We start from the raw sequence: 26,316 nt of genomic DNA, 5'->3' as shown, positions 1-26,316 counted from the left end.
CAAAATTCACGCAAGATTTGAATTTTGTGTGAGCATTAACAACAACAACAAATAAATGCCTAATTTTACTTGGTTTATTGCATCAGATTCTAATATCTGTTGCCCTTTGATTTCAATCCCTTCAATTTGATAAGCATTACCAAGTACCAATTATGGCCCAGGAGCAGGGACAATGAAGACCAATGAAGACCACGGCTTTGCGTATGTGCCAGCATACCCGATGTGCTATTCCATACATAACCCTATACTGTATACTTTATGGGTCAATAAAAAATTTACAATTTTTAATTATAAACCTGTGTTTTCTATCAAAATTACTTCTTGCGTGAATTTTTGGGACACCCTTTATAAACCAAAAGGTGTCTGAACAAGGTGGGGGAGGCAGCAGTTCTGCCCAGGTGTGTCCCAGGTAAACCTTCTTAAACCTGGGCGAGCACTCGGTGTCTCTGGGGGACCCCGGTGAAATGCAGACCCTGACTCCCGAGCCTGCAGCGCGGCGCGGTTAGTGACGCTCACAAACTGGGGATGCTGAGCTGCTGAGCTGAGGACCGCGGTCTGAAGAGCAGGTCCGGAGGGGCCACCTCTGCGCCCGCGGGAGACACGCGCAGGGAGGGGAGGAGCAGTGGGGAGGCTGGGAGGAGGGACGGGGGGAGCGAGAGGAGAGGCTGGGAGGGAAAGCGGGGCGGCTGCGGCCCCGGCGAGGATGCGCAGACCGAGGCGGCTCCGCGGCTGCGCGGGCTGCGGGCGGGGGACGGGCCGGCGCGTGCTGGCGGCGGCGGAGGCGGCGAGGTCCCGGCCCCGCGCCCGCGGCGCCCCCGCAGCGGCCAGAGCGGCCCGGCTGAGGGCTCGGTGCGCAGCGATGGCGCGGCCGCCGGGGCCGAGCCGGGGGGTCTGGGTGCCGCTGTTCTGGCTGCTGCTGGCGGGGCCCGCCGCCTGTGCCGCCAGCCCCGGGGACGACGGCGCGGGGCCGGGCGGCCGGGGACCCCGAGGCCGCGTGCGGGGCGACGCGGGCGCCGACGAAGCGGTGCGGCGCCACGACTCCTCCTACGGCACCTTCGCCGGGGAGTTCTACGACCTGCGCTACCTGTCGGAGGAAGGTGAGGCTGGGAGGTGCGGGGTGGCGGAGGGGAGACCCGGCTGGGGGCGGGAGCGAGGGTGGGGAGTTGGAAAGGACGCGAATGGAGGCAGCTTTGGCGCAGCCGAGGCGAGGCCGGGCAGAGAGCGCCGGGCTCAGACCCCATCCGCCTGGTGAAGGGGCCCGCAGAGCTGTCCGCTTTCCAGGTGGGGAGACTGAGGCCGGGCGAGGGAGGGTGCCAGCCGAGTCCTGCGAAGCTGCGGACAGGTGGGCTCCCCCCCGGTGTTCAGCACCTGGCCTCCACCCTCTCGGTCAGGGGTCGGGAGTGTGGGGGCGGGGGGAGGGAGGGAGTTGGGGGGGGGGGGGGCTGCCATCTGGCCTGGGCTGTGTGAGATTGGAACAGCCGGCTGTAAGCAGAAATCCGGACTTAAAAGAGATGCTGCCTTATTTCCTCCCCGCGAGTATTGACCTAGATTTGCAAAGGCAAGCGCCCTGACCTCTCAGTGTTCTGTTCCCGCCCCCCACCCCCCACCACCCCTGCCAGCGCTGGGTCACTGCTCCTTCCCGCCTCCATCCCACTCCTTTTCTACCCGGCCTGTTAGGGTCCCCTGGTGTGAGCCACCATTGTGGGGCCTGCTGGGCCCAGAGACTGGGGTTTGTCAGCCATAGACCTCCCCGCGGGGATGCTTCAGTGAGCACAAAGCCACTGATTCTGCTCAGAAGGAAGGGAAGCTGGCCTCTTTTCCCTGCCATTTGGAAAGTAGTCATTTTCATTTTCTTCTGCTAAAAGGAATAGTAAAATTATATATATATGATATATCTGTTGCTGGGGATTAGGTTTAGCTGCCTACACCAAATAGAGATGAGTAGCTTAAATAAGATAGAAGTTTCTCTGTCATATACAGAAATCTGGAAGTAGGCAGTCCAGAACCGGTCATCAGAGACCCTGGGTCCTGGTGGTCTGCTTCTTCACAATTCCTAGCGTGTGACTTCATGGGCCGAAATGACTGCATGATCTCCTGCCATTACATTCACTCTCCAGACAGTAGGAAAGAGGAAGTGGGAAGAAGATCACTGACTATAAGGAGATGATGCCGAAGTCCCATATAACAATCCTGCTTAGCCACAACTTAGTCATGTGGTCACTCATAGTTGCAAAGGAGGCTGGGATGTGTAGCCTTCTAGCTGGGAAGTAATAAGTCCTATTTAAAAATTGGAATTATTGTATTAAGGAAGATGGAGAGAATGGATTTGGGAAAATGTATTAGTTGGGCAGAGGCTTAACTGCCGAAACAGAGTCCTCAATATACAGTGGCTTAAGTAAGATGGTTTGTCTCACATGAGTCAGGCTGGTCTGAGCTGGTGGGACAGCTCTGATCTACAAGGTCATTCATGGACTCAGGTTCCTTCCATCTGATTGCTCCATCATCTCCTAAGACTTTGTCCTCCTCTGTGTGGAAGTTGAGATGCTTGCATGTCCTGTTCAAGCTTGAGGAAAGGAGAAGAAAGGAAGTTCAGGGCAAGCAGTTTCCTCTTAGGCTGGTTGTACAGATCACTACTGCTCACATTCCTTTGGTCAAGAACATAATTATATGACCTAGCTGCAAAGGAGGCTGGGAAGTGTAGTCTTCTAGCTGGGTAGCCATGTGGCTAGGGAGGAGAGAATAGGGGGAAGGGAGGCCGGGGGAGCACAACAAGCAGATGCAGAATCTGTTACTCTGGAAAAGAATAAATATCCCAAAGTCCATCTGCTTCTGAATGCATCTAAAACATATTTATTCTGTTCCTAGTCAGCCTATCACACTGCCAGGTAACTCAGATGTGGCACATGAAAGCTTATATTCTCATGGGGCACATGGACCTAGCAAATGAAGAACAAGGTCAGAGGCTCTATGTCAGTTTGTATCTACAGAGAGAATAAGGTTAGTTGTGCAACCCAGACAGTTTTATGAACATGGACATCAGGTGGGCTGCAGCCATGTGAAGGCTTTATAGAGTGAGCTGGGAAGTATGAAAGGCTTTGGTGAGACAGAAGAGGGAGGACATTTAGGTGAGGTGACTGCACAGGGGCAGCAGGACATGCAGTGTGTATACAGATCCCCAGTGTGCTTGCCCCTCTCACCCATTCTGCATGCGCAGCCAGAAGTTTGAATAGGGTCTTAGGACTTGAATCTTACCAAGCATCCCTCTTTATCTTGAGGTTCTTAGCCAGAATCTATATAGTATGAGAACAACAGTAAAATGTAAAACAAATTACCACAATTATGGCTAAATAGCCCATTCTGGTTGTTCTCTCAAAAAAAAAAAAAACCCAAATAACAAAAAACAACACACACACACACAAAAAACTGAGCTGGGTGCTGGCTTAGGGTTAAGTCCCAAGTAAAGCAAGCCTCCTGCTCTCTTCTCCCAGCTGCTGAGATCCACAGGCCAGGCCTGAGGAACAGACCCTGAGTCTTTCCACAGCCACACGGGTGATGGTAGCTGGCCTGCCCTTGGGGTCATGGCCTGTATAGGAAGGAAAAGGGGACAACACCATACTTGGTTGCTATCTTCCAGGCACAGTGACTTGTAAGACAGGGCCCAGTCAATGAGCTCCTGACCACGAAGTTCAGACCACAGTTTTTCCTATCTTGGGAAAGAGCTGGTGAGGCAGTAGAGAGAAGAGCAGGGCCTGGAAGGGCAGAGTTCCCTTCATCTGCTTATATTCTTCCTACATCGACTGCATATTGTATGCAGCTACATAATTCATCACCCTACACATAAACATTTGGGATGCAAATGTTACCTCCATGCTTTTCCCCTTTGAGATGCATAGACAGTTACTATCTGAGAAAAAAAAAGACCCCCCCCACACACTTTTTCATTTATAGTATCTCTTCGTTTGTTCTTTGGTTTGAACACATATAGTATCACCTTGCTTGGTGAAAAAGAAAAAGTAGAAACACTGTATACTTTTTATGGGCAGGAGATAGCTTATGATCCCTGAATCTTTTACTGATAGGAAAATAAAGCACAAAAAAAGGTAAGTAATTTATAAAAATAATCTGTATCTTTAAAGATAATCTATATCTAATTTATCTTTGTATCCACCGTGACTCTTCTAGCCCAATAATAACACTAATTGTAGCTAATTGTTAATAAGTACTTCCTACTGTGCCAGGCACTATTTTAAGTACCTTTTACATATTAACTTCACTCTTTACAGCAATACTCTGGCTTTGATACTACAATATTCTCCACTTTCGAGCGAAGAAAACTGACCCACAGAAAATTTAGATATCTTAGCTAAAGTCACACAGCCAGGAAGTCACAGAGAGCTGTATGGGATTGTTGACCGACTTTATGAAAAAGGTGTGCAAGCTATCCGGCCTGCCTGGAATGGAGGGTCCCTGTTGACGTACTAGGAAATGCAGAGGGACAGGCGGGATGGGGTACTTTTATGAGTGGACTGGAGAAGAGGGGTTTGGCATTGGTAGGGAGGCAGTGGAGAACCGCAGGCTGCTGAGTGGAGGAATGCCTTGACGAACGCTTTGCTAAACAGGCTCCGTGTGTGTGTGTGTGTGTGTGTGTGTGTGTGTGTGTGTGTGTGTGTGTGGAGCTTTCCATTTTCCAAAGTCCCAGGACAGCTTTCCTTCATGATGTGACCCTGCTGAGCAGAAACGACGGCTCACGCAGTCCAGAAAGAGACAGATGCTGATGCAGTGGCTCTCAGAGATTTGAACAGATAATTTCTGGTTAAAATATCAAGGACTCAAGGACTAAATTAATACCTGAGAGCTGTGATCCAAGCAGTTCATTAGAGGCGATAAATAGCAAACCAGAAGCCATTAACCACTCAGTGGAGGATGGCAAAACAGGCTCAAGGGATTACAGGAAAGGGATAGATAGTATCTGTGAATAACACAGGGATGGAAACCACAAAACCATATTGAGAACCTGAAAAGAAAAAAAAAAACAACCACGAAAATAAGTACCTCTTGTATTACAGGAATATCCGAAGGGAGAAAAAGTGGCTTAATTGTTCTCTACAACAGAGCAGTTATTGGAAGGTTTTACAGGGCACATGTGAGAAGGAAAGGGGGGAGGTGCCCTAAACCAATATTATTTGGTCTCAATCCAAGTTTTTATTTTAGTGAAAAAGAAAACAAATAGCACGAAGCCCAGCCGGTGTGGCTAAGTGGTTGAGCATTGACCCATGAACCAAGGGGGGGTTCGATTCCCAGTCAGGGCACATGCTTGGGTTTCGGATTTGATCCCCAGTCGGAGGAGGAGGGGCATGCAGGAGGCAGCCAATTGATGATGTTTCTCATCTATGTTTCTATGTCTCTATCCTTCTCCCTTCCTCTCTCTCCAAAAATCAGTAAAAACATAAAAAAAGCTACCAAAATGGAGGGAAAGGAACAAGCAAAAACAAACAAACAAAACCCCAAAACCAGTAGTGAAAAATGGGGGATGGACAATGTAAGGGGAGAAGGAAGAACTGGCCGTGTCTGGGGGTTCTAACCTATGTATCTCAAGACCAAGGCAGACAAGTAAGTGTAGGAAAGAAAGAATGGTGGGGATGAGGGTGGGGGGGAGGGGGGCAGCCAATAAAGGTCTTTAAACAGTATTGTGACAAGATCAGTTTCCCATTTTAGAAAGATGGGAGGTGGGGGGAGAAGTGGGAGGGAGGTGGGGGGATCAGATAGGCGATGGTACAGCATGAAAGGGCAGGCTCTGTTTTCTAGGGTGGGAATAGAAGAATGGTGGGTGAGTATAGATAGCAGGTGGAGAAACCCAGGACTACGGTTTCAGGGTTGGAAGACTGGTGGGTGGTGGCATTCTTCACGGAGACAGGAAACGTAGGAGGAAGAGCATTTGGGAGGTGGGGGAGCTCAGTTTTGGGCTATGGAATCGATGTGCTTATGGAATATCCAGGTAGAAACCCCATGTCTGACGGTGGGGCAAATGTGTAATAGCCACCCAAACGAGAACGGCAGGCAACTTCATAGACTGTAACAGAATTTATTATAGGGTAATTTCCTTCCGGAAGATTGAGCCACAGGGGACAGACAACCCAGAACGTAGCACAAATTATTCTCTGCTACCGGACACCTGTTGCAGTACTTTTTGCAATAGTATAACTCAGGGACTAATGATTGACGAGACTAAGGAATGAAGAATGCAATAGCTCCCAGGGTGGTACCTCCTGGTGGTCTTGTGGTAGATGATTGCTTATAATCAATACTATTTCCAGGTGGCTATTTACCTCTGTTGTCATGCCATTCCAATTGTTACTAATAAAAATATTTATGGCTGCATTTTATGGAACACAGATAATCATCAACTAGAAGGCTTCGATATGCTTGCTAAGGACAGGGAGGTTGGTCAAAGGTCACAGCATGAAACTTAAAAACGAAATGAAATCCAGAACACACACGGTACATACCCTTGATCAGAATTGAACCCAGGACCCTTCAGTGTGCAGGCCAATGCTCAACCACTGAGCCAAACCGGCTAGGGCTGGAACCTGAACTTTAGATCCAGGTTCTGCTTGTAGGCACTTTTGGTAATGATCTTACCAGTTAGTCATGCTAGAGTTTTAGGATAATGGTCTTGGGAACATAAAAAACTTTTTGCAACCTAGCAGGATCTTAGATACTGGCACATAGTCCCAACTTATTTTATGCCAAATAGATCATTTAATTCCAGCAAAATTTGTAATATTGTAAAATGTGCTTATATTCTGATGCCAACCCCAACAAGTATACTGAAGTTTATTTCTGGTATTAATGACCCAGAGTTATCACAAGTTAAAGGGGTGGCCCACAAAAAGACTGTCCTCAATTCAGACCAACTGGCTACCAATTCAGGGGCACCCACTAGAATGTCTCATAGAACTCAGGAAAGCACTGTACCTACAAATAGTATCGTTTTGTTATAAAGGAAACACCTCAGGAACAGCCAGTATAGGCACATGTAGGGCGAGTCCAGGGGACTCCCGAATGCAGTTTCCGAGCCTTCCTCGTGGAATCGGGGCCTGTCATCCTCCTGGGACAGCACCATAGTGAGAAATAGGAGGAAGAACATTCTATGAAGAGCTCAGCATAGTTTGTAGCACTCAGCAGTTCAATATAAAGAGAAAAACAAAAATCTCATCTCAGGCAGGCCTTGCCAAGGTATTAGGGGTGAGTTAATTAAATGTTTGACCAAATAGAGCAGGCTAATCTTTTAAGTTTGTATGGCCCACAAATGATGTTATAAATATCCAAACGGCCCTAGGCAGAAAAAAGGTTCCCCACCCCTGTCCAAAATGCACAGCTGTGTGCCAGGAAAATGCAGTCCAGTGGCTTTTTTTTCCCTTAAAGGATAATTAATAGAACCAAATAAACAGAATCTCACTTAAAAAAATTACAAATAAAAAAGAAACGACATCAAAATAATGAGAAAAGAAAAACTAATAGTAATTTTTTAAAATGTGTATTTACTTTCCTAATGTTATAGGGTGATTTTATTTATTCATTTGTCAATCATTTATTCAGTGGCCAGTGCTAGGCATGATGCTGGGCAGAGAATACAAGATGAATCACACCTGGTTCCTTTGTACACCGAGGAAACAGCCTAGGATAGTGGTCGCCAAACTCATTAGTCAACAGAGCCAAATATCAGCAGTACAACGATTGAAACTTCTTTTGAGAGCCAAAATTTTTTAAACTTAAGCTATATAGTTAGGCACATTGTTATTGACCTAATTAGGGTACTCCTAAGGCTTAGGAAGAGCCACACTCAAGGGGCCAAAGAGCCACATGTGGCTCGCGAGCCGCAGTTTGCCAACCACGGGTATAGGAGAAAATTATTTTTGTTACAAACTGGAAGCATAATGCAGGCTTTCCCTTCAATGTACGGTTTAATGCATTATGATGCCAAGTAATGTTATAAGAAAAATACACAGCTGTTAGAAATGATGTATGTAAAGATTTTACATACATATGAAAATGTTATATGGAGCTTAATGAAAAATGGAAGTTCACAGTGATGGAAAAATTCTATTATCACATATATAAATGGAAAACCTCTTGTACTGAATATATAAGTGGGTCATTGTTAATTTTTTAAGTATGTTTTCATTGATTTTAGAGAGAGAGAAAGGGAGAGGGAGAGACAGAGAGAATCATCGATGTGAGAGAGAAACATCAGTGGGTTGCCACACCCTGACTAGAGATCAAACCTGCAACCTGGGCATGTTCCCTGACCAGAAATCAAACCGGTGACCTTTGGGTGCACAGGATAATGCCCAACCAACTGAGCCACACCGGCCAGGGCTATTTTTTTTTCCTCTTAGAGCATGTCTATTGAGTGAAAACTGTGGTTTTTAAGCTCCCAGGTCACAGTGGTGAGCCTGTGTTCATATGAAATTATGCCCCCTCTCAGGGCCTCAGTTTCCTTGCCTGTAAAATGAGGGAAAAGTCACTTATTCTCAGCTAACATGTAAGGCTCAGTTCAAAGATGTGTACCCTGTATTCTCCCCTCATGAAGAGGGTGATTAGGCTCACCCAGGGCCCTTTTCTGAGGCCTTATAGCTATATTTAGATGGGTGTGATAGAAAATAGTAAATGTACTTTTTAAAATTCTCATTGAAAAAGTTGTTACTGGACTTTCTAACCATTATTTATTCTCACTGTCCAGGTTACCCTTTCCCTACTGCTCCTCCTGTGGATCCATTTGCCAAAATCAAAGTGGATGACTGTGGTAAAACTAAGGGATGCTTTAGGTTGGTAGACCTGTGCATTGGATAACTCTTAAGACTGAGACGTCGCTTTACTCCTCAGGATAGAATTGAAATTGCATGCAGTCCATTCTAACCAGGGGCCTATACCCCTTCAGACCTTCGGCAGGGATATGGCCGCTCTGATGGCCACCCCAGTTTTTAGTCATCAAGGCCTGGGACACTGGAACATTCTTCACTTTGACTGTGCTGCCATTGGCACCAGTGTCTGTTCCTAACGAATTGGCTGTCTGAAGAAGAATCACATGACACAGAATATGTCCACATTTATGGGGGGGGTTGGGGGGGGGCATGGACAGGACGGACAATGATAAACATGTCTGATACCCAATTCCTTTTCAAATAAATAGTCATGGTGTATTGATATCTGTATGATACCAACTAGTCATTAAGCACTTGTTGTCTTGTGTGTTGAGGCCTCCCATGATTATTAATAGTATCCTATCATGACATGATGGGCTAGAGCTAGAAAACAGTAGTAGAGACAGTGGGCCTCCCACAAAGATAGCTCTGTTTTGTTGGAAAACTTCCTTTGAATTTTTTATTTTCTGAAACATGGTCCTTAAGTAAAGATTTTTTTGATCACTCTTCTAAAGTTCTGATTTATATTTTTTTGGTCCATTGCTCAAGATCTATGGGCGGTGCGGGGGGTTGGGGGGGTGGGGATGGGACTGAATTATAGGGGTTTTGAGCTTTCTTTGGATTACCAGAACATTCTAAGGAATAAAAATAATCCAATAATACTAATATTAAGGAAAATGGCCTTTAATGTATAATTCTGGTGACTAAGGGATATTTTTGAGAAGTGAAGGAAGTTTAGTACCCTGCTGGCTTTAGGGGACCTCCTTTCGGGCCCATTTACTCTTCCTTTAGCTGTCCTTAACCTTTTCCACCCGAGTTCCTTGCTGTCTGGAGCTTATATCTCACCCTGGCTGCTCAGAGTCCCTGCTGAGTCCTTGCCTCCCTCCTCCGTCAGCACCTAGTAGGTTTGTGTCTTGTTCCTCCAGATACCTTCCATCTGAATTTAGATGGTCACACCCATTGCTACAATGCTCTGTCATCCTAAAAGAAAGTTCCTCAAACTAGGGCTTGTCAGTTCTGAAAGGACCACAAGTCCTCTATAAGAAAATTTAAATTTCTGTTTTCAAAAAAGAAACAGATCATATATACAAAGAACAGACGTATGGCTGCCAGATGGGAAGGGAGTGGGTGAAAAGGTGAAGGGATTAAGGAGTACAAATTGGCAGTTACAAATAGTCACCAGGATGTAAAGTGCAGCATAGGAGGTGCAGTCAATAATATTGTAATGACTGTAAGGCGCAGGTGGGTACTAGATTTGTCAGGGACATCACTTTGGAAGTTACGTAACTGTCTAAGCCTATGCTGTACACGGAAAACTAATATAATATCGAGTATCAATTGTAATTGAAAAATATTAATTTTTTAAAAACATTGCTCAGGCAAATTCAAAATAAATAAGTAAAATAAATTGGTGTCTTTATGTCAATGGTGCTTCTTTAAAAGATCAATGTATGCATAATCTGATTTTGTGGCGAAACACCTTATTCTGCTGTATGCTTTCATGTCTGAATTTGTGATTGTATGAGAACCTATACAGCAAAGGCAAATTTTATAAATAGACGATGCATCCATGCTCAGTGAATACCAGATGAGGTGTTCAGTGGGTGCATTGTTCATTCCAGGGTTTTGCAGCAATTCAGATAAAAGTGGAAGAGAGTGAGTCATGATTAATAGAACATGCTCAGTTAAAAGACGCTGCACAGTACAGTCAGACATACCATATGTATGTGAGCAGAATTTTACTTTAAGAGAAACCGCATCATCCATCACATGAACGCTGTCACTTTAAATGTTCCTGGTTTTGTAGTTTATATATTTATATTTAATTTGCAACTTGGTGTTCATTTAATTGCAAAATTAAAGTAGAAAGAATTGGCATACATTTAATTAACAAAAATAATTTAAATTATTAACTCGGAGAATTTTCTCATTTAAAAGGGATTCAGAAATAATTCAGTAATAACTAATATTTGAGCGATACTACTATAGTGTAGAGAACACTGGCTGGGAGTTTGGAGGCGCAGGTTCAAGTCCTGTTGCAGCTACTGACTCACTATGCAACCTTCCCATCTCTGGGCCCCTTTAATATGCAGATAAAGTGAAGCAGGTCATCTATGAGGTCCCTCCCAACTGAGGGGAACTGTTTTTTGAAGCAGAGATCTAATTTATTCAGTAATGTCGCTTAGCGTCCTGCCTGATCCATCAGTGTCCTCTTAATGTATTTTAAATAAGAATATGAAGGAGTCGTGTCTGTTTTTCATTAAGTTTATTGGGGGTAACACTAATTAATAGCATTACATAAGTTTCAGGTGTGCATTTTATAATTACCATCATATCCCATTGTGTGCTCACCACTCAGAGTCTAACCTCTTTCCATCACCATATATTTGACCCCCTTTATCCTCTTGAGTAATGTCTGTTTTGATGTCTCTTATAGATATGGGAAACCAGGCTGCAATGCAGAGACCTGTGACTACTTCCTTAGCTACCGGATAATAGGGGCCGATGTGGAATTTGAGCTGAGTGCAGACACAGATGGCTGGGTAGCAGTTGGATTCTCTTCAGACAGGAAAATGGTGAGACACATCATGATAGAAGCTTATTTTTCCCTTTAGTTTGCTGTGTGACTTTAGAGTTTAGAGAATGGGCATGGTTAAGCTACCATTGCCACTTTTAAATGCAAGAAGCTAATTTCTGGCATTTGGTTGTCTTTTGCGAAGCATCACAAAGCAAAGAAACTCATCAAAGCAGTGTAATGAGTATATTAGTGTCGCTCTCTGGTTGCAAGTTAAAATACATTCAAGCTAGCTTAAACAACCAAGGAAGGGTTGGTTTTGAGAACACAAGATGTTTCATATCTATTGATCAGCTATTTCCACAGACATCCTGCAGGGGAAGCCTCCAAAGCTACATGGTTTTTAATAGTAAGCATTTATTTGTTGCTCATGTGTGTGCATTGGCCGGGGCCCAGCTGGGCTTGGCTCCTGTCCATGTATTGGATTTAGTTTTTTTTCCCCTAATCATTCTGCAACCAGCAACTACCAAGGCATGTTATTTTTGTGGCAGAGACAGGAGTGCAAGGGCAATCCAAACTTATTTCAACCTCTGCTCGCGTTACAGCTGCTAACACTCCATTGCCCAAAGCAGGTCACACAGCCAAGCCCAGAAGGAAGGGGCCGGGATATACACTCCCTCTACCAAGAGGCCCTGCAAAGGTCTGGGTGTATAATATAACGACAGGGGGCTGAAGAATTGGGTCTGACAATTCAGTCTTCCACAGTTCTGCTGGGCGAGAACACATCTGGACCTCAGGAAGGACTGTGACCAGGCACAGGCAGGGCACCAGGAACCCAGGCAGCTGCCCATCTCCTGCCTTTGCTCCTCTCTACACCTCTGCTGCCGTCTTCCCTCCTTTCTCTGTAGCCCCGTCATTTGCCACTTCACTGTGCCAGGACTTTCTTAGGCCTCTGTACCCTGGCGCATGCACTTCTCTTTCCCTGGCCTGTTTGAGATCCAGGCAGTGAGAAGAGGGCAGCTCAGACCAGGGTTACGGCAGGGGTGGTGGTGAGAGGTGCTCAGATTCTGGATACGCTTTGGAGGTCAGATAGGCTTCGCTAATGGGTTAGACATGGGATGTAGATGGGTGGTAGGAGGAAACGGAGAGGACGGTCCAGGCGGTCAGAGCTCCCGGGGCTTTTTGTTCTTGGAGAGGTCACCAGGAGAGGTGACCTCAATTCCCAGTCCAGGCAGTAAGACAACAGCGGGTCCCACTGGTAAGATTGTGCAAATATGAATCTACATCACTTATCACCTACTGGGGTGTTAATAGGTGAAACAGCAGGTATGTGCCATACCGAGGGACTGGCTCGGGTTGCAGCTGATTATTTCCTGTCCTGGGCTGTGTTTGCAGGCATGGTGCAGCTGTTAAGATGATGGGGCTCAGAGCTGGGAGGTTGAGTGAGGAGCATTCACATTTATGCTTGACATTTTGCTGCCTAAAGACTTTTACATTACCAATTTCTCTTTTCTTCTATTATTTCAAGAAGAAGCACAGGTTAAATTTTTTTCAAGCCTTGATACACAGGAAAAGCAAAGTGGAAACCCTTTTAATAGCCTTTAACTTATTTTGAAATGGTGCATTATTTTTATTAGACTTTATTATTTTTTAATCTTCACCCAACTGAAGATCTTTTTCTCACTTTTATCCTCACCTGAGGATATGTTTATTGATGAGAGAGAGAGAGAGAAAGAGAGAGAGAGAAACATCGAAGTGAGAGAGAAATATCAATCGGTCGCCTCCTGTACACTCCCTGAGTAGGGATTGAGCACGTACCCTGGGTATGTGCTCTGACCAGGAATCAGACCTGCAACCTTTATGGTGTACACAACAGGGCTCCAACCAAATAAGCCATTGGCCAGGGTTAGGGTTTATTTTTACAGCAGTTTTAGATTCACAGCAAAATTGAATAGCGAGTACAGAAAATGTTCATTGACATGCACACCCTCACCCATTATCAACATCCTGCACAAAGTAGAATATTTGTTAGAATTGATGAACACCTTAACATTTTTTTACTTATTTTGAAAAAATTTTAAACCTACAGACAAGCTGCAAGGATAGTACAATAGAAGAATCACCAATTGATAACTTTTTTATTGTGGTAAAATGTACATTACACAAAATCTACCATTTTAACCATTTTAAAGTATACAATTCAGTGGCATCAGTTATATTCACAGGGTGCAACCATTGCCACTGTCTAGTTCCAGAACTTCTTTACAAATGATAACATTTGCCACACATGCTTTATCTCTCTGCTGCTTCTACTGCTACTACTATTATTGTTACCATTCTCTGGAAACTTTGGAGATTAAATCCATTTACTTATTGAATTCAGGAAGTTTAACATTGATCTGATGGTATTATCCAATACACGGTCCATTTTTAAATGCTGCCAGTTGTCCCAATAATGTTCTTTATGGAAATTTTTATTTTATGACCCAGGATTCTGTCCAGGAACACCACACCATTGGTTGTCATGTATATTTCATCTTCTTTAATATTAAATAGTTCCTTTGGCTTAAAAAAAAAATTTGGTCTTTTATTACTTTTTTGATGATTATAGGCCAATTTTTTCTTTTTTAGAATGACCCTCAATTTGAATTTGTCTGATTGTATTTTTAATGATTAGTTTCTGTGTTTTTGGCAAGAATACGGTATAGCTGGTGACATATTCCTTTCTCAATATCATATCACGAGGCATTTGATGTCAGCCATTGTGATGTTAACTTTGGTCAGTTAGTGAAAGCTTTTTAATGGCATTTAAAATAACTTTGGGGGTGGGATTTCAAATGACAGAGGTAATGGAATATCCATTTCTCACTGAAATTTCTGTATTATTTTTTGTTAATCCTCATCCGAGGACATTTTTCCATTGATTTTTAGAGAGTGGAAGGGAGCGGGAGAGACAGAGAGAGAGAAACGTCAATGTGAGAGAGACACATCCATTGGTTGCCTCCCACAAGAGCCCTGACCAGGGCTGGGGATCAAGCCTGCAACTGAGGTACGTGCCCTTGACCGGATTCGAACCCAGGACCTTTCAGTCCACAGGCCAACGCATTATTCACTGAGCCAAACGGCTGGGGCTGGAATTTTTTTTTTTAGTAGAGAAATTTGCAAAAGGCTGACTTTTTTCTTCATTATTTTCCATGTCAGGGTGGTGACGATGTCATGGCCTGCGTCCATGATGACAACGGCAGGGTCCGCATACAGCACTTCTATAACGTAGGCCAGTGGGCGAAGGAGATCCAGAGGAACCCTGCCAGAGATGAAGAAGGAGTGTATGAGAACAATCGAGTCACCTGCAGATTTAAACGCCCTGTGAATGTTCCCAGAGATGAAACGATTGTCGACCTGCATTTGAGTTGGTATTATCTGTTTGCTTGGGGTCCAGCCATTCAGGGTAAGCTTGCATTTTGGCATCTGGATTAAACATTAGACACCGCTGTCCTGGTGTTCGTTATTTATTGGGCAAGAGAGTGATAAGCAATAATATTGCTTGCAATAATATTGTAAAAAAGGAGATATGATCCTGCCTTCAGGTTATAATGGATTTATCATTCACACGGACATGCAAATGGGTAAGGTATACACATGCGTAGCTTGAATAATACAAGATAACATATGATGAGTTAAGTGCTGAATGAAACAGATCACCTGACTACTATTTGTGGGGTGTGGCTGTGTTTAATTCTCACCTGCTCCCATTTATTCCTCACCACATCCTTGAGAAGTAAAGGTATTATATTCTGATTCTCTAGAGACTAAGAAACTTGCTCAGGGCACTACCACTAACTAATGGAGAACTAATATTCAATCCTAGGTCTGCCTGGTTCCAAAGTCAGTGATAACTCTTAGCCCTTATGCTCTAAATATAAACAATCAAACACTGAGCAGGAAAGGGTTTCTGGAGACTTCGCTAGAGATTGACAGGCATTTCAGTGTGCTCACTTTATGACTATCCTGATGGTCATAAATCCACCAAATGGTCACAGATCCGCCAAATTATCCTATAATTTTGCCCATTATGCCTCACATTTTAACTTGCGTAGACATCACCTGCCTTTATCGTTAAAATGCAATTCAGTGGCCTGGGATTCGGCATTTCTAACAAGCTCCTCGTGGATTTGGTCCATTGCTGACCTTCCTTTGCGGGGCAAGGCTCTTCCGGCATCTCCCCAACAAAGACCCGAGGATGTCATGAGACCTTTTAGCAGCTGCTAAAACCAAGTCACGCTGTGTCTTCAGCATTTCCTGGCTGACCAGCCTAATGGCCTGAGAAGCCTGGGCGTGACTTGTCTGCAGTGTTTGTGTGAGAACTCTTCTGGCTCCTGGGAGTTGGGTCTGTCTTAACTGTGTGCCTATCAACTCTATATTGTCCAGTCTGATCTGCCTCCCCCTTTCCCCTTTCAAATTGTTTCCATTGATTGGTCTGGAGCGTTCATAAACTTGTTTTTCTGTTTCTAATTGAAAAAAACATTGGGATGCCCTCAGATAGATTTTGGGACAATTCTCCCATTTGCGTATGTCCAGATTACCAACAGTGGATCTGCAATTATGTCTTCCAGTACTTTCAGTAACCTGGGAAATTACTGATATCTTAGCCTGGAGAAAGGAACTCATTTCAAATGATGGCATTTGGCATCTACAACGTTGGGTTTGTGCATTGGTTTTGCCCCTTGGTGGTTGTATCTAGCCTTTATCTAAATTCTGAACTCCAATTTCTTTATATCTAAAATGGGGATAATAATAATTTCGACTTTATAGAATTATTGTAAGGATTAGATGAAAACAAACTGGAAAGTGCTGTACTTCAGCAGTTCATCTTCTTACACATTTGGCATAATAGCCAGCAGGGCAGGCCTTCCTGCCTTGCCTGGTAAGATCACTCAGGACTTCTGTTCTTCTCACTGTCTCCAAACAAAACAGGCCCATTCCTACCCCACAGCCAGGCGTGTGCTTTTCCTGTCTCTTGGACGCCCTCTTAACACCTCTCTATCTTTTAAAAAAAAAAAATTTAATTTATTGGTTTCAGAGAGGAAGAGAGAGGGAGAGACAGATAGAAACATCAATGATGAGAGAGAATCATTGGTCAGCTGTTTCCTGCACACCCTCTGCCAGGGATCGAGCCAGCAACCTGGGCATGGCCGGAATCGAACCTGGGATCCTTTAGTCCGCAGGCCAACGCTCTATCCACTGAGCCAAACCAGCTAGGGCCTAACACCTTTCTATTGATGAAAACTTTTCATGCTCTTAAGGTCTCTCAGTGGTGATAAACTCTGAGCTAAGGTTTGAAGGGGCATGGGTTAGAGTTGTCTAAGGAAGGCATGAGCTAGAACTGATTGGTTAAGCCTAGGAGTCTGCAGGGGACCCCCAAGTGACGTCAGGTAGGGGAGGTGAGGGATCTACTGAGAGAAAAATCTCGTGCCAACCTGAGGAGTTTGATTTGTGCTAACAGGAGCCAGCATGGACACTGGAGCAGGAAAGTGACATGTCAAGTTCAGTGCAGCTTCCCTGGCAGATAGGACCTTTAAGACACTCACTCTGAGCCCTGTTTCCAAGGAGACCTTTGCTCTGAACTCATCTGCCTTCCTCTCCCTAACCCAGGTTTCATAGGGATTTACATCCACATGGATTTCATATGGGTTAGGAGGTCAGGCACTTCTAATCAGCTTATGAAGTAAGTACCCTTTAACACAGCCTTTTCCTCTTTCCACTTCTAACCAGGTCAAAAACAAACTTTCTGTTCAAATATTTATTTGGGCCCTGGTTAGAGTGCTGGCCTACTCACCAAAGGGTCGTGGGTTTGATTTCCAGTCAAGGGCATGCACCTGGGTTGCAGGTTCAATTCCCCGGCCCCAGTCAGAGCACATGTAGGAGGCAGCCAAATGATGTGTCTTTCTCACATTGATGTTCCTCTCTCTCCCCCTCCCCCTCCTTTCCTCCCTCCCTCCCCCTTCCTTCCACTCTCCCTAAAAATCAATGGGAAAAGTATCTTCAAATGAGGATTAACAAAAAACATTTATTTGGCATTTTAATCCTCCTATGTCCTGTACCATTCCATCCAACTTGGGCAAGCTACCACGTTATGTCCCACAGACAAAGTGAGAGAGGCTTCCACCTGTAAGGGAGTCCAGTGTATTCAGGGGTTGTTAATTCATATATAAAATACATATTTGAGGAAAACAATTTGTAGCTCTTGCTCTTTGAAAGCATAGTATGGTTTTCCATTAGGTATTAATATGATAAAACTCATTAGAGACCTTAAAAGTAAGCATTCATACAATACTAAGTAGCAGACTTAAAACTGGGGTGCCGTGGAGAGACCCATAGCATTATTCTGGTAGTGGGTGTGCAGATTCACGAGAGCTTGTCTTTTTGGATAAATTTAACTAATTTCTGTGTTCTTCATTATATGTACAATTGTAGGGAATGCTGAGAGTTCTGATACCTGATTCCAGATCTTTATAATCACTGCTTATGTATTCAACACAAAAGATTTTTGTTTTGTTTTTCTGTTGTTAGAATATATCAATTTAAATATGTGCTTATCTTTAATTGCCCCTTCCTTTTCATTTCTTTTTTTAAAGGCTCTATCACCCGACACGATATAGACTCACCACCTACTTCCGAGCGTGTTGTCAGTATTTACAAGTATGAAGACATTTTTATGCCATCAGCTGCCTACCAGACCTTCTCCTCTCCGTTTTGTTTGCTTCTCATTGTTGCCCTGACTTTCTACTTATTGATGGGAACCCCTTAATCGCAGCTGCAAAGCCAACACATTCAATGGATTAGAAAGTCTTTAGTATCTATATATATTTTTAAAGAATATGTAGTATAATTTTAGCTTCTATTATTTAAAAAAAAAAGACTCATGCTTTCAGCTTTTTGGAAGAAAAAAAACAAACTTCTTTTCTAATCAAAGAGGATTGTTTAATAATGACCCCATACTTTTGGAAAATACTTAAAACTTTTCTAAGTTTTCATATTTGAGCTTCACAATATCTCTGAGTTGGTTTGATGAATATTATTATTGCCTTCTTACTGAATGGGGTTTGAGACCCAGAAGGCTGCCTTTTTGTGACTTGGTCAGATAACAGGTAGCAAGGTAGATAAAGAGCTAGGCATGGGATCATGTCCCTAAAGCACCTCTCCTCTTCCAGCCACAGCTCAGGAGACTTACTTGGAATATTACTAAAGAGAACTTCACAGGATAGACATAGTTCACAGTCAGCCTTTTAGGCAGAAGAACTTTCAAATTTCCATAAAGCTTAAGTGCGTTTGGATAATTACACCGCTGATGGGAAGAATGGGGGAGATTACAATGATATGAAAATGGTTCATATTTCTTTGAAATTTCTTCTCAATTAGTGAGGAGCTATGAGAAACCATTTTTTTTATTGCTGTTGGAAAGCTTAGAAACAGAGTTGACTGATCCTGAAGATGAAAATTATGTTAATAGATAGGAAATATGGGCATTGTTAGCAGTTAGAATTTGACCACTGTTTTATAAATTAAGGTACTCATCTGTGGTTACAGCCTATTCTGTTGCCAGAGTAACATATACTGAGAATGATTACCAGTAAACAGTAATATAACAGACAAATCATCTTAATAAAAATTTAAAGCATTTGGACAATAACGCAACATTTTGCAGATTGTGGAATTTGGCATAGAAACTTTTTTAAGATGAGATTTTTTTATTAGAAAACTAGAGGCCCAGTGCACGAAATTTGTGCAAGGGGATTGGCCCTCGCAGCCCCGGCTTCTTCCGGAAGGTCTTCCAGAAGGACGTCTGGTCTAATTAGCATATTATGCTTTTTTATTATAGATGACAAATGACCCGTAAAGTGAATTCACCTAGATCAGTGGTTGGCAAACTGTGGCTCGCGAGCCACGTGCGGCTCTTTGGCCCCTTGAGTGTGGCTCTTCCACAAAATACCGACTTCTGCGCATGGGCCATGAAGTTTCAATCGCACTGTACATGCGCGCCCGCACGTGGTGTTTTGTGGAAGAGCCACACTCAAGGGGCCAAAGAGCCGCAGTTTGCCGACCACTGACCTAAATTATTCATTCAGAATTGTGGATTGGATTGGCATTCAGCATAATTTATAATAATGCTTTGACTTAATGGAATTCCTTTTTTCAAAGGAACGCGAAATTTCCTTTCTTCCAAATGTCTGTGTTAGCAGCACATTTAGGAGAAAAGAATCTGTGAATGTGGTTCTGCGGCTGAGGCATTTCCATTGTAGAGCTCTGGAGTCCTCTGGCTTGCCTCGTTGCTTTAAAGCTGGTTCCAACTTTGTGGATTTTTTTGATTAAACAACACTGGAGACTGGTTTCTAGTGCCATCCTTGGAATTCATGTCAGAGGCGAGAGTCCACCTTTGGAGAGAGCTTTCAAATTCTGAGCTGAACAGAAAGAAGAAAAACATCGAGATTTCTGTGACATTGCACAGTTCACCAAGCTCATCTGAGAGATGTAGGTGAAATAATCCTCGTTGTGGGTGGGGAGTGGTTAAACGACCTCAAGTGAGCAAAGGAACTGCGTAGGATTTATGTGGCTTAAGTCCCTGGTTCCACCTGACTACCACTGCCTAACTAAGCCCTCTGGTCGTGGCCAAGGCTGGATTGTACGCCACCTTCTCAGCTATACTGGTTGTTGAGCAGTGAAGATACTGAGTATGCAGGCACCCACCTTGTAAATAAGAGAGCCAATATTTTTCTGTTTCATTCTCTTATGTGTATTATAGCTAAGCTATAAATAGGTTAAACCTAAAGAGATACTTTAGCTAATCTCTGTAGCTGGCAGGGAAGCAATCAATTAATGGATTTCCCTTCTGCTTACATTTCAAGTCAAGCTAATTTCACAAATTGGTTCTACCAGTTTTCACCAATTGATGACCAGTTTTGCACATTTGTGCTTAGAACCTTCCATGATTTCTCACTGCTGTTAGTGTAAAATGCAAGCCACTTTGATCACCTCCAGTATCTTCTTTTGTCACCACTCCTCACTTGCTATGACCCAGCTCTCAGTTCTTTAGACCTGCTTTCTTACGTCTCGTGTTCCCTGTGACCAAACATTCTCCATCCACTTCCTGTGCTTGCTGAACACCTGCCCATCTTTCAGGCCACAGATTAAATATTTCTTCTTCCAACCCCCTGGACCAGATAGATTTAGGTCCCGGGCAAGTGCCCCTATAGCACGCTGGGCTTCCTCATCACACTTTACTGTAATTGCTGACACCTCCTCCCTATGCAGGGGTAAGCATTTCTTGTTACTCATTGTAATACACACTACTACATGGTAGATACTCAACAAACATTTGTTGAAGGAATAAATAAACTTCTATGGCAAGTTTCTTTGGATCAGAAGACTTGTATTTCATATACATTGTCAAACTGGCTAACATTTTTATATTCTTCCACCTGTGATCAAACCATAAGCCATCTCATTAGCAAACACTGAACTCTGTCTTTTGAAACATAGAAAGATGGTTAGTAATAATGCTGTTTTGCCCTGCAAACATAGTTGACATTCTTACCAATGATCATTGTTTAGAAATAAGAATTCACAGAGCTGGGTTGGAGAACAGCATTTAACATCGTCTCAGAGTCATCAATTTATAGACACACGGGAGTTAAACTCTGTGGACTCCAAGTTCATTCATTCTTACCTAATATAAGAGAATCAACTTCTATTTTACCTCTGCATTCAACTTTCTAACATAGTACTTGGTACAGAGGAGAGACCCACCTGTGTTTTTGTAGAATAATCTAGCTATTCGTATTCAGTGCTGTTCTAAGCACTCTGTGTGGGTTAACACATTTGATCCTCACAACAACCATAGGAAATAGATTCTATTAACCCAATTATACAGATGAAAAAACTGAGGCTAGTCATTTGGCACAAATTACCTGTGCTGGCCAGGACTTTAGAGACCATTTAATCCAATGCACTTATTTTACAAAGGGCCAGCTAAGGCCTAGGGAGGTGGTAGTATTTCCTACCCATTCATGCCTTCATGCACATACATTAAAACTTTTATTAAGTGGAACCCACTATCCACACTCAAATTAGCTAGGTACTTTGCCCCCCCCCCCCTTTTAGTAATTTACTAATAAAGGACTTTTTATACTTAATATTTGGGGGGAAAGGTACATTTTACTTTCTACCAGCTTTTATTTTTAAATTTATCTTTATTGTTGAAAGTATTACAAATGCCCCCTTTGTTTGTTTTCTACCAGCTTTTGTTCTTAAAACTATTTTGATTATTTTACCAGTCATTTTTAGAGCCTTTAATAGTGTTTTTTAAATGAACACACAGATTGGACAAGACTAGAATGTATTTGTCTTGGTTAATTTTGAAAAGTGGCTTGCCTAAAACCCAGGTCTTCTAACTTGGAGTCTAATGCCCTTTTGTTGCTCCCCAGTCATCTCAAAGGTGAATTGGTAAACATGATTTCAGACAAAATGCAGGAGCCATGTTTCACTGTCTTAAGTTGGCTTTCGTCACGAAGGAAATCAGGAAGTTTGGACAACTCGGGGGTGGATTTCCATCCCCAGGGGTTTTTACTGCTATTTCTGTAATTACTGTCTACATAAAGGATCTGTGTTTGAGAGAGATGACCACAGAGGTTATGTGTCATTCTTAGCTCTAGCATAGGGCTCAGCAAGCTGCTTCTATAAAGGGCCAGATGGAAAAGATTTTAGGCTTCGCACTCTCTGTTTCAACTGTTCAACTCTGTCATAGACCGTGCATCAACCAGTGAGCACGGATGGCTGTGTTTCCATAAACCTTTGTTGACACTGAAATTGGAATTTCACCTAATTTTTACATGTCACAAATATTCTTCTTTAGATTACAAAAACATCTAACCCTAGCTGGTTTGGCTCAGTGGATAGAGGATTGGCCCGCAAACTGAGGGGTCACGGATTTGATTCCAGTCAAAGACACGTACCTCAGTTGCAGGCTCCATCCCAAGCCCTGGTTGGGGTGCATGCGGGAGGCAACCAATCAATGTGTGTCTCTCACATCAATGTTTCTCTTTCTCCATCTCCCCCCTCCCTTCCACGCTCTCTAAAAATCCATGGAAAAATGTCCTCGGGTGCGGATAAACAACAACAAAAACATCTAAAAATGTAAACACCATTCTTAGCTTGCAAAAATAGGCGGCAGGTTGGGTTTGGCCTGTGAACTCTAGGCTTCCCTTGCTCTCAGCCAGGAGACACACCTATGTGTCAGGATCAGTTGTCAAGTACACTGCTGGTAATGCATTACTGGTTGATTGCAAAAATATTGAAGTTAGTAAGTAATTTGTTTATAAAATATAGCTGATGAATTGTTATCCTGATCATGGCATTCCCAGGCACTTACATTCTGATAGATTTCCCAGAGTTGATGCGAAAGTGGTGGCAGTTAAGTCAGCGCTAGGTAAGCAGCCGTTTTATTTTACCTAAACTGTGGCGGCCGTGAATAACTTTCACTGATGAATGGCTCTTCATGGTAATTTATTTCCCTGAGACATTTTTTTTTAAGTCTTATCAAAATCTGCTGCAGTTGCCGGAATGTTTTACACATGTGACAGTGTCATCTACCGTATGTATCATGATGGAAAAATGTTTGAGAGCCACCACAATAGGCCCAAGGCTGAGATGTGTATACTTTGTTGTATATAAATGTATGTGTTTTTGTTCTCTAAACAGAATTGGTTATGTTCAGTGAACAGGTTGATTATTCTCGGTGTTTGTATATAGATCTGTACATACAAGATGAGGTCTGTGTGTGTTTATACATAAATGCCTATATGTACATACCATGACCATCTGAAGGTCTTTGCCAAGTTCTGTTTCTGAACTCTTGGATACTTTAAAACCCAAGAGGTAAAACATTGTATGTATTTCAGGCAAAATGACCCTGGAGTTTATAGAAATTTAGTTTGTAGAAAGGATTCCTGGATCCTTTATTAAGCCTTGCCTCCTCCAATCAACCTTGTACGAATTGTTAAGAACGTATAAAGTGTCATTGTTGAGTCTGACGTTTCTATACTGTAAGTTAAGAAACTGAGACGAGTGTTAACTGAGTACATGGCATGTTGATGCAACCCATACCCGTTTTGTATATAATTCGGTTCTTTCTCTAATTATTCAATTACTTAGTTTCAAGGTGGACTTCTTTGTTTCTATGTTTAATAGATAACTTGAGTGTAAGTTCCTTTTCATAAAAATAGTGGCTATGCTAATGTGATTTCAAGTAGGCCTGCAAATTTAAGTGAATCATTCATCTCTGGAATTTTTCACTTAAAATATACTGATTTTTTTACTAATATTTTCAGCCCACTCCCCCCTCCCCCCGCCCCCACCACGGATATTTGCTATTGGGCAAGTAGCTGTTCAGTTCCATTTTTCTGGAGAGTCAGCGATTCTCTCGGGTCTCGGGGTGCTGAAGGGGTTGTGGCCTTCGCCCAGGTCACTAGAGCAGTTACCATTCCATCACATAGCAAGTCCTGGCCACCTGGAGGAGTGAATGCAGCTTCTCCACATGCCTTATTCCCACAGCTGCGCCAACATGCTGGAACAGTCTCGCTCCAGGAGTATTCATATACTTTTTTGAGATTGTCTATAAAATACTATTTTGTAAAAATGATGCTTTTCAATAGACATTGCTGGGTTATATTTGTTTTATAATAATTATGTACCTAATGTTTGATTGTGATTGATTTTGAGATTTATGTATATTTATAAGCCTGTCCCATATGAATTTTTACTCTTAAGATGTGAGGTACCTTACTAATAAAGACATGGATTTCTATTTATGTCAAATAACTGTAGCAGTATTCCTAAATGCTACCTAAATAATTGTACTGTCCATTTGCCATCACAAATACTTTTATCCTTAGAGGATTATGTCACAGTTACAATATATTAACTAGATTTAAACTTTAAAATATAAATTCTCAACATGGTTTGACACTTGTCCTGTTGATATCATTAAAGGTAGTTTATGATTCCTTATTGCTTTGCTCTTTTGGTTTTCTGTTTGTTTGCTTTACATCCTTTCATCAGTAAAGTCTCAGCAAAGTTATAGACGTTAAGAAGATGATAGCCCAGTGGTTCTCAATGTTGGCTGCACAGTAGAATTACCTGGGAATCTTTTTAAAATCCTGATTTCTGGGCCTCCGGGATGAGAAAAGATTCCCAGGTGATTCTAATGTGCAGCCAAGGTTGAGAACCACTGCGATAGCCCATCTTGTCTGACAAAGGGGAAAATCATGTTGCAGTAATCAGGTGAAAATCACTGTAGAGAAACAATTTGCAAAATAAGTCTGTATATTCAGCTTCAGCTTAATACCTTCCTCAAATAGTAAGTGTTTCCTAGTTAATAGTGCATAACTAGCTGTAAGAATTCCAATGATCAGCCATATTGGTAACTAAATCATAGTGGTTGTAGAGCCTTATGAATCATCAAAGAGGTACTGAGATTGCAGGATGTAATAGCTGAGCTGCTGGTACTACCAGGGCTAGGTTGGCAAACTCAAGGAATGTTAAAGAATTAGACATTACCACATTCTGCATTATGGGCTCTAATCCTTACCACCCCCCACAAAATATATTTTGTTGGTTTTTGTGTTTTGTGATGTATATTAACTGTTCCCTGTGATATTTATTTTGCAGTATTCTCAGTGGGTAGCCCAGATGTCTGTTTTGACCCTAGTTGATGTTTGACTTGGAAATTTCTTAGGGCTCAGTCCCAGGTGTAAGGGCCAGGGGATAGGTGATAAGAAGAGACAGCTGAGATGGAATGAATAAAAAAGTCACCTGTATCCAGGAACTCAAGAAGCTTTAATCCCTTGTTATTCATTCATTCAATACACATTTACTGAGAACTCTTATGTGGCAATCCCTCTGGAGGACTCCAGGAAGAACAGCTCTGGATTTCTGCTTCTAAGAGGCTCACAGCCTCATTAGGGAATCAGACACATTCACACAACGATGATACCTTTTGACGAACGACTGCAGCCATAAGCAAATGCTCAGGTGTGGTGCCGACCTGGACTAGGTGGCCAGCACCCAGCCTGGGGCAGCCTGGAAAGCAGGAGGTGGTGGTGATGCTGAATCTGAAGGAAGGGCCAGGAAAGCAGACAAAGGGTGTGAAGAAGCATTGCCGAGAAAGGGGAGAGCAACCACAGAAGAAAGGCCAGCAGGATGTGTTTGGGGACCATTGTCATTTGACAAGGTTTGTCTTCATGTCCTGTTGCTGCTATGAAAACAACAGATCTATCTCTTGCAGGTCTGGGGGCCAGAAGTCAGAATTGAATCTTATGGAGCTAAAATCAAGGTGTTGGCAGGGCTGCTTTCTTCTGGGAACCGCAGGGAAGACGGTCCTTCCTCGCCCCTTCCAGCTTCTGGCAGCTGTGGGTATTGCTTCACACCCATGACCACCTCTGTGGTCAGATCACTTTTCTTCTGTAGTCTATTCTCCCTCCCACCCTATCAAGATTCTTGCGATTACACTTAGGCCACATCTGTATAATCTAGGATAATCTCACCACCTCAAAATCTTTATCTTATCTGCAAAGTGCCTGTTACCAGGTCAAGTGACACACCTCACAGGTTCTGGGGATTATATCCTGGATATCTTTGGGGGCCACCACATTGCTGGGGGATAAAGGACAGGGAGGGAGCAGGGAGAAGGGAAAAGGGAGGCAGGTCCCTCATCTTGGACTTTGGATGTTGTAGTCAAGGATTTGGACACCGCCCCACAGGGTAAGGAGGCTTTGAAGGGATCAGATGACTAGTATATTTTAGAAAGATCACGCTGGTTGCAAT

At 43.1% G+C, this 26,316-nt stretch overlaps 1 protein-coding gene across 1 annotated transcript; it reads left to right on the top strand.

The window, feature by feature from the left end:
• The first annotated feature begins 700 nt into the window (after positions 1-700).
• Positions 701-24,501, top strand: FRRS1L (ferric chelate reductase 1 like). Its single transcript, XM_059657595.1, has 5 exons — positions 701-1,097; positions 8,744-8,828; positions 11,362-11,500; positions 14,641-14,887; positions 18,075-24,501. The coding sequence occupies exons 1-5, from the start codon at positions 704-706 to the stop codon at positions 18,245-18,247; spliced, it is 1,038 nt and encodes a 345-aa protein (XP_059513578.1). The 5' UTR covers positions 701-703; the 3' UTR covers positions 18,248-24,501.
• Positions 24,502-26,316: the final 1,815 nt, after the last annotated feature.

The sequence above is a fragment of the Myotis daubentonii genome, chromosome 11 (assembly GCF_963259705.1).
Source record: "Myotis daubentonii chromosome 11, mMyoDau2.1, whole genome shotgun sequence".
Classification (NCBI taxonomy): Eukaryota; Metazoa; Chordata; class Mammalia; order Chiroptera; family Vespertilionidae; genus Myotis; species Myotis daubentonii.
This window is presented reverse-complemented; position numbering and strand designations above follow the sequence as displayed.

Bases quoted from the DNA above. Each gene is read 5' to 3' on its own strand.
- FRRS1L (XM_059657595.1), top strand. From the start codon at position 704: ATGCGCAGACCGAGGCGGCTCCGCGGCTGCGCGGGCTGCGGGCGGGGG. The intron at 8,829-11,361 runs GTTGGTAGACCT...TGTCTCTTATAG, and splicing joins AAAACTAAGGGATGCTTTAG to ATATGGGAAACCAGGCTGCA. The intron at 11,501-14,640 runs GTGAGACACATC...TTTCCATGTCAG, and splicing joins TCTCTTCAGACAGGAAAATG to GGTGGTGACGATGTCATGGC.